Source organism: Nestor notabilis, unplaced genomic scaffold (assembly GCF_000696875.1).
Source record: "Nestor notabilis isolate BGI_N333 unplaced genomic scaffold, ASM69687v1 scaffold3827, whole genome shotgun sequence".
Taxonomy (NCBI): Eukaryota; Metazoa; Chordata; class Aves; order Psittaciformes; family Psittacidae; genus Nestor; species Nestor notabilis.
Genome location: NW_009936755.1, coordinates 10,157 through 18,847, shown reverse-complemented (window position 1 = coordinate 18,847; position 8,691 = coordinate 10,157). Strand labels below are relative to the sequence as shown.

Here is an 8,691-nt window from a genome sequence, read left to right as displayed (position 1 = left end):
CGTTGTCCATAGGGAAAGAGGTGTTTCCTCCCCAAGCCTGTCAAACCCCAAGTTGCAGAGTTCAGTGGCTGTATCTTGAGAGTGGTGTAGTATCAATAAATCCTTATTGGTCTGCAAGACCTTGCATGATAACCATTAAAAGTTACTACACTCTTAACACAGTCACAGGTAATCAGGGCAGTGGAGAGCACCAGATGAGACCACTGGCTACTGTCAGTAGTTTTTTCTGTAGCTGGCAAAGTCTGGACTGAATGCTCCCATGCCTATTGCAGTCGTCCCCACAGCCACTGACCATCTGCAATCAAGGACAGCAAAACTCCACTGGAGATAGAGCTGCTCCAAACCAGAGACCGTGTAACAACAGAAGAATATTCTCAGCAGCCTATGCTGGGGACATGAGGACCTCTGCAAGTTTTCAGTGCAGTTGATTGCTTCAGTTAATACAAAGAAGTTCATACTGCAAACTCTGCAGAAAGATACCGTATATACACAAAAGCACAGAAGGTCCTTTTATATTATAACGTTGAAACAACTAAAAAAATGATTTCTTACCCAAATGCTGAAGATTTTTGTCCAGTCGATGCACCCAAAGATTTCTTGGGTTTCTGCAGTATTCCTGAAGAGGTTTCTGCAGATCATTGTTAAAATAAAACATTATAACCCATAAATTCAACGTAAACCCCAGAAATGTAGGGATCAAAGATATTGATATAAAGAGCAGTATGTGTTATCATTCATAGGTTATACTGCAAGTAACCATTAAAATAACTTTGTAAAACATCTCCTAAACATAGACTGAGTACAGGTTATGATTACCAGTAGCAACAGGTGCTATCAAACACATTATATAGTATCTCGCTTAGAGGGAACTGTTTTAGGGGTGTAGCAATGTTAATTATAAGGCTGAATCAACAAGGGGAAATTCATATGGAACAAACAACATAAAAACTTGATGCTTCATCTAAATGGGCTTAAGAAAATATAAAGAAGATGGAACGAATCTTAAAGTTGAAGGTTAAGGGTTATGGAGTTCTTTATGGGACAAGAAACCTCAAACCCAGACGGCATATTTTAGGTCTATATAGATAATTCTGTTTGAGGACCTCTAATTGAAAACGCTGAGAAGTGCCTCCTGAGTACCCACATGCAAACCTGGTTTTGCACTCAGCAGGACAGACGAGGATAATGACTGGGCAAGCCAGTTAACATCAACAACATCCACTTGATAATTTTTGACCCTTCTCATCTCTGACAAGCGTTATACAGAAATGAGTTTAGTATTTCATGTCAAGGCCCGGGCTTGAGAAAAAACTCCCCAGACAAACAAACCCCAAACAAACCCAACCAAACAAAGCAAAACAAAAAAAAACCCAAAAAAACCAAAACACCAAAACAAAAAAACCACCCAAAACCAACCAACCAAGCAAACAAAACCCCAACAAAAAACAGATTTTTTATTCTATCAGAAAACTGGATTCTAAAGCCCAGGATAGGCTCAAAAAATGCCAACCCCCACCTCAAATACATCAGTTTCTTATGAGCAAAACATAGTTATGGCTAAATGAACTTGTATCTGGCCTAGGTTCATCTGTACTGGCACCTTCTTGTGCTCTCTTCTGAAGTGGTAATGCAGCAGTTGTTGGAGGTTTTCTCTGAGTCACTGGTTGCTTGCCCTGGTAAAAGAAGACCCACAATCCACATTTAACTCCAGCAAGAGCCTGGTGAAAACTCCAAACCGCTGCTGAAGCAGTGTTAGGAAGCAATAGGGGAAAAGGTGCACCCCTTCCCACTTGGAAGCTTTCTTCCCTGCCCAAAATAGGTAAGAGAGTAATAAGATTTTCAAACATATTAAAGAGGATCAGTACTCTCCTAAAAGAACTGTTTACATTAATTTGCTTGTTTTGTTTGTTTGGTTTTTTTTTTTTATAAAATAGGAGCTCACTTCCAGAGACTGCTGATGAGCTCCACTTTTCTGATTCCCAAAGGGCTTAGCCCTTTGGCCTTGTGTCTAGCCACCAGCGAATAAATCAGCTACACATCCGCAGGGAACATCAAACCTGCCAACAGCAGGGAGCCCTAATGAACAGGAAGAGCTTTCCCTATGTATTGCAAAAGCTGACAGGTTTCTGCTTCCCTACAGCTGTTACCCTGGATTCATTCACAGAAGAGTCTGGAGACCAACTTTCTCGTACTATGGTATTCTGCCATTTTTTATAAAACTGGAGACAAGGAGCTCCAGTTTTGGGGAACCCTTAGCTGATATTCAGCATGTATCTTGTCTTCAGAGTTTACCAGATTCCATGGAACCTGAAGTTTTATATTAATATATGTCTTTACTTGCCCTAAGCTACAGTTTGGGAAATCTGCCTGCAGGACAAGGCAAGTGTGACTGTGTTTGCTTACCACTGGTCTGGTGGTCTTTGCAGCAAAGGCACGGCGGATGGCTTGTTCTTCGCAGAACTTTATGTGCCTCTCTGCTGCAGCTTCATTAAATCTTCGTGAGCAGTGTGGACACTGAATATAATCTGGCCATAAGGAAGGAACAACTTGTGTCAGTTTATACACTACAGGAGAAGAATTGCCTTGCTTTACAGGAGCGCTCAAGACACAGTTCAAAACCTGGCTCTACCAGCAGGTGACCACGGTGAGTTCCCATCAGCTCCCAAAGTACAAACTTAGGAGAACAACAAAAACCTCTTATTGAAAAGCAGTTGAGATCCTAAAATACATGCTTACAGTATTAACCCAGTAAACAGTATTTGCTTTCAGAAATAAATCCCGGCTGATTGATAAAAGCAGATTTTATCATCTTTGTCCTATTCCTACCCCCAACCTCAAAATTAACAAGTCTGCAGAAAAAGCATTATTCAAAAGTTCCTAGATTAGTCAAAACCAATGATTTTAAGACTACTTTTGGAGATTGGTCATTAAGATTGCTATTTGGCAGAACACTGCTGAAGAAGTTGTGCCTCACCAGCCGAGCACATCCAAGAGCCAGGTTTCTGGGTGTGGAGCAGCACTGTGAAGAACACACAGCAGCTCTTCCTAGAGTCGGTTTTGATAGTGTTACATCCCAATTCTGCTAAAACCTATTCAGTGACATTTATCACTGGTGCAGTCCTACTTGTTTCAATGAACAGTCGGTGTTCACGGTCAACGCAGTCACATTCGGCACTTGCATCCCCTTGTCATTCTCAGACCCCTCCTCCCTGACTAATACAAAACAGCCCAAGTGTCCTTATCCCAATGTTACACATACGGTATCTTTACAAACCGCTTCTCTCAGTAACCACCCAGAAAAGGTGGCCCAAGCAGCCACCAAAAGCCAGCTCCAGACCAGCAGCATGGGCAAAATGGTTTTAAATGCAGGGGAGGGGAGGATGAGACAGGGCAGATACTCTGGGGGGCTGTCAGGGAGTCCTGGCACTTTAGGGGAGAACTGGGAGCTTTGGGCTCTGTTTGGAGGAGGCATAGAAGGAAGGAGAATACCTCTCTCTCTCCTCCCCACAGTCCATGGGCTTTCTCTCCAGTCCTGTAGCACAGGCTATACAATCAGGTAGCACAGGATATGCATCCTCACTAGGCCCCTCGGCAATGTGCCTTTCCTAAAAAGCAGCTCTCCAGTTCCTTTCTCCACAGCCACCACTGCTCTTGCACAGCTCGGTTTCCTCCAAGAGGGAGAAGGAAAGGGAGGGGTCTGCTCTTGGAGTCAGACAAGAAATGACAAGAGCTATTAAAGAATTCAGCAGTGGAAGTTCAGAGAGGAGCTTGACCCCAATCAAGGAAGGAAGATGTGTCCAGCTGCTTATACTGCACTGCTGTAATCTAGAAGAGGAGAAAGCCTGGAATCACAGCAGCTGGTTTTGCTATCAGTCAATAATTCCTGCTCTGGGAGTAAGCCCAGAGAGCCCCCCTTCCCCTCCTGCCCTTCACCTTCCTATTGCAGGCAGAACTCCACTAGGACCCTTTCCAAGACCGCTCCCACATTTCATAAATCACATATCATGAGAAATACGGGCTGCATGTGCCTCTTTTTGGATCCATAACTGCTACCATGGTGAGCTCTGTGCAGAGACCACACCTGGTATAAGTAGTAAACCAGACCCCTCTTTTTCTAAATGACTTCCCCTGTCTGCACAGCTGGGTGGGGAAGGGGACAGTGGAAAAGCCACCACAGGGGAGTGGGGAAGCCTGTGGGCACTACAGCTGTTCTGAATGGTGCAGGGATGTATTTCACCATGGTATAGCCTGAATCTCCTCCCAAAACATTGCCTAATACCAGACCACAGACTTGCCACCTTTAAACTTAAAAGGTAGTATTCTCCTCCTCCACACCACCTCTGCACTGCACTCCTACTCAATTTAAGCCAAGACATACAGCTGAAATTTAGAGACTATGGATGAAATCAATGTTCACGTTGTGCTGTGCCAGGAGATGCCAAACTGAAGCCCAGCAGTGGATAATAAGCGGTCACTGCTTTACCAATGATGAGTACAGAATGGTAGTAAGATAAAGACCACAAACCTGGGTTGATGCTTGGTGGGGGAGGAGGTGGAAGAGGGCGGCCCTCCTTCAGAGCTTTTGTGACCTGCTTGGCTGATCGAATAGCATTAATAAAATCCTCATGGTGCTGCCTCCAGTTAGATTTCTTCTCGGGCTGTTTCTATAATGCAAGTAAAGGAAGGCACAAACTAAATTTCTCCCTTGCAAAAGACAGAGAAAAATCTTAGGGTGAGGGTTCTTCCTTTGTGAAAGAAAGGAAGAATATTACAGAAAAAGGAAATTTACATTTTAAAAGCTGATTTAGCCCTTTGCTGTCTATTGACAGCACCAGAAGATGGATAAATGAACAATGCACTCAAACAGAACACTGGGGTTCCGCCAGACCAAAAGGTGCTCTAGAGGGAACAGAAGAGACACTATCACCCACACTTTCCCTTCTCCTCTGCTTGACAGATTATTCTTCTTGCTTTAAACCTCTGTGTGCTTCTGTTTCTTTCATAACTGATTTTAAAGGACATTTTACGTCAGTCTGCATGGATACCAAATCAGCAGCAATTTGGCATCTCTGGGTAAAACTCCACACATGCATGCCCATGTGTATTTCCTTCCTCCCCAGCAATGCATGAAAAGAACCTTGTTCCAGCTTAAGCCTTTTGCCCTGCAGCTTTGTAAATAAGTTAAATTTAAATACATTTTTAAACCCTTGAGTTCAATAGCAATGAATCTCCGCAGCTCCATCTGCAGAGGATCTGGGGCTACTGGCAGCTCTCAGGTACAACCTGGGGCATTAATGCACCAACCATATTGGATCACACTCTATTTCAGATTTAAGTGAAGAGGAAGCTGACAGAGACTCACATAGTCTTTAAAATAGATGGATGAGCATTTCCTGGGAGAGCAGAGACACTTACGTGCCCAGGGTAGTCATGACACCTACTGGTTTGGCTTCTGAATGGAGAAATATTCTCAAACACTAGCAGCACAGGGAGGGGAGGAAAGAATCTGGCACCAAGTCAAGCACATATGTGAGACTCATCCACAGCTTCCAGGCTTTGTCCTCTAAGGAAACAATAGCATTACTGAATGAAAATATGGAGGTAACGCAGAAGCTTCGATTTCAACTATACCTTTTGTGGGTGCTGCTTCCTAACAGTCATGATTTCTGTTCCCTGCAGTCTCTGTTTCATAGAGCTGAAGGGCTTGCGCTTCTTGTTGAAGACTTTCCTACATATTGGATCATGTCTCAGCTGGGATGCGAAGAAAAACAGTCATTTACAGGTTGAAGCCATACTTTGTTAGTGATGCTTCCTTACTCAGGCTTTAAAAATCCCTGCTCTTCAGCAGCAGGGAGCTGACGCAGTAGTTATTTCAGGTTCAGTTTAACTCGTGAAGGAGTTCAGCGAAACTTTGAAAAGTTGTCCAAGTACAGCTGCAGTTCCACACAAATAAGAAATAGAAGCCATTTCCAGTTTATTCTGCTCAGGGATGTGCTGAAGGCCAGCACAAATAATGGCTTGCAGAGAACAGACTGGGGCTGTGAACAAGGAACAGTCCCGTTGGGCTCTCTCCTCTCCCCACCACACTTGGTTGGTTTTCTTTCCTTCTTGGCTAAAAGGGAAAACAGGCTGATCCTGTTTAAGGGGCCTATATTTACATTATTAGTTCTTTGAGGTTAGGTAAGTATTCCAGACCAGAGGCTCCCCTGACAAACAGCAGCTCTGTCCATTCCATCACCACCACCAAAAACAGTGACAGCCCCAGGCTGCAAGGGAGCTGTTTACCAGCACACATAACCCAGGAGCTCAGGAGAACTAGGGATAACACCTGAAGCTGAAAGCACAGGGGAATGTTAGGCAGACAGATACCCGGTGCTGAATCTGTGGAAGAGCCACGCTTCATGGCAAAGGGGGTTTTAAGGTTCAGAAGTGTCTCAGATTTTAGCATCAACCTCACTCTTCTGCAACAGGATGGGCAATCCCCTTTGTGAGGAACACAGTGAAAGTGAGGACCAAACTACCTCCTCTCTTTTGTACTGTGGATCACACCTATTTGAGCCCCTCCACAGCTGCTAAATTAAAGACCCCTTTCTTATCTTCCTTTGCTTATTCCCCCTTTCCAGTTCTCAGTTGCTCGTCCAAGTAACTGAGAAGAAGAGTTAAGCAGCTGCCTGTATTTTGGTTACAGCTCAGCTGGGCCAAAAAGCACCTCATTTTACGACAACACGCATTTCTAAATTCACATTTCCCTTTGAACCTTTCTACTCATGCGCTTCAGGTCCTTATCTTCTGATTCTACATATTTTTAATGGCAAGCCTGAGAACAGGATTCCTCTGCAGGACCAAGAGGCAGCAGATACTTGCTGAGCAGATGCCAAAGACCATGCCAGTCCTGCATCATCAGGGCACAGACAGACATTACAGGACTTGTATCTCATCCTAGTCACAGTCACGAGAAACTTCCAGTCGCCCTCAAAATAGGGATAGCTGTCCTTTTAAATGATTTTGTTAGATTAAACCATCATGTTCTTTGTGTGTCTGATCAGAGATACCAATCATGGAACCACTAACACAGGGTAGCTCCACCTTCGTCTCAGCACTCAGCTGCTCAGATTCCAGTGTACTTTTCTTCTGGTTTTTGTGTACCTTTCTGTTCTTTGGTTTTTCACTAAATCAGATTTTAGTTCTATCATGCAGCTGATCTGATCTACCACAGAGCCACAGGATCAGTGATGCAAACTGAGGAGGGGAGGGGTGCGTGTAGAGCACCCCCTTGCAGAAAACCCCTGTGGTTGGGTTGTGCCAGGCAAAATGTGCAGCCACCCATTTAGTTTGTAATCCAGGGATGAGGGAGGTCAGGGGGAATCTTTTCATTCACTTCAGCAGGCTTTGGAACAGAGCCTGGTGCCCACATTATGCTGTCAAAGGGACTACTTATCAGATGGTTTATTAGTCTGTTTTTCCCAGGAAGCCTGAAATAACAAATTCTGCCTAGAAACCTGGAAATCAAAGGAAGCTTCAGGTTAGTAATTTATGTCTCATCAAGAGATAATGCAATTTTAAACACAATATATAGCCATCACCTGGTTTTGGACAAGCAGGTAAATTAAGATCTGTGCACGTTCATTAATTCTCTAATCAAGCTCACTTATTAGTTAACTGAATCGGTTATTAGATCATTCGCTCTTTCAACATGTGTTTAACCCATTTCTTTACTAGCAGCCACCTCCTCCTTCCCCAGCACTCACCACCCCTCAGCTAAACTCATTAACATTCCTCATTAACATTCCCATTTAAAAAAAAATAAAATAAAATTTACCAGAACATCTTGTGCAAAACGTCTTCCACAGGTTCTACAAGGAGCCAGATCTTGACTTCGGGCAACTGTGTGAAATGCAAACCAGGCAAGAGTCTCAGTTACACAGTACAAGACAGCTTGACTAGAGCAGAGTCAGCATTTGGGCTGAGTCCTTGCTGTAATGGTATTTCACTGTCAGAAAGGGACATCTCCTGCCACCTGCCAGGGCTCCCTTTCACAGAGCTCCCCGATTTGCCTTGTTCCTTTGATGCACAAGCTCACCTTTACTGTAGTGGACACCTTTTTGTTTTCCACATGGCTGCTCTGGTATGTCCTTTCGCAATGGCATCATGGTTGGGTGAGATGATGGAAGAGTACTCTAGTTCATCGCTGCATAAATTCAGGGAGGGGGGCTGCTGGGAAGCTAGAGCAGGTGACTTCCACCTGTATTTATCCCATTTCATTTGTAAGTCATCAGGAGCTAGCAATGCCCAGCAATGGCTTGGGGTAAATTCTCTATTCCAGAAACCTGCAGGTGTCACATTAAGTGTGACACAATCCTCATGCTTAAGACAGAACATTTCCATGACATGCCAGACAGCATTCCAAGATTATCTTACTTTGTAGATGTCAAATTTGTGGGGATTTTTTTTTTTTAATCAGTAAATTTGGTGGGTTTTTTTTTTTGGGGGGGGGGTAGGTTTTTAAGTTACATGGAAAGTAGATTTAAAGCCCTTCTGACTCCAATGGCAGTCACATATTCTCATCTCAGAGGAGGCACACTGCTTAACAAAACCAGCTTTTAGGAAAACCTGAACAATAACTAAGATCCCTTTTCATGATACTTGCGACCTACAGAGTGAAAGACTTCACCTGTAAGCATTCCTTACCTG

The 8,691-nt window shown here is 43.8% G+C and overlaps 1 protein-coding gene across 1 annotated transcript in view; it reads right to left on the bottom strand.

Moving 5' to 3' along the window:
* Positions 1-548: 548 nt before the first annotated feature.
* ZC2HC1B (zinc finger, C2HC-type containing 1B) overlaps positions 549-8,691 on the bottom strand; it is an 8,755-nt gene continuing 612 nt past the window's right edge. The window contains exons 2-7 of the mRNA XM_010018499.1: positions 7,820-7,884; positions 5,632-5,751; positions 4,526-4,664; positions 2,404-2,525; positions 1,595-1,673; positions 549-628 (exon numbers count right to left, since the gene is read on the bottom strand). Of these exons, the coding sequence (XP_010016801.1) occupies positions 549-628; positions 1,595-1,673; positions 2,404-2,525; positions 4,526-4,664; positions 5,632-5,751; positions 7,820-7,884 (605 nt within the window). The remainder of the gene's footprint in view (positions 629-1,594; positions 1,674-2,403; positions 2,526-4,525; positions 4,665-5,631; positions 5,752-7,819; positions 7,885-8,691) is intronic.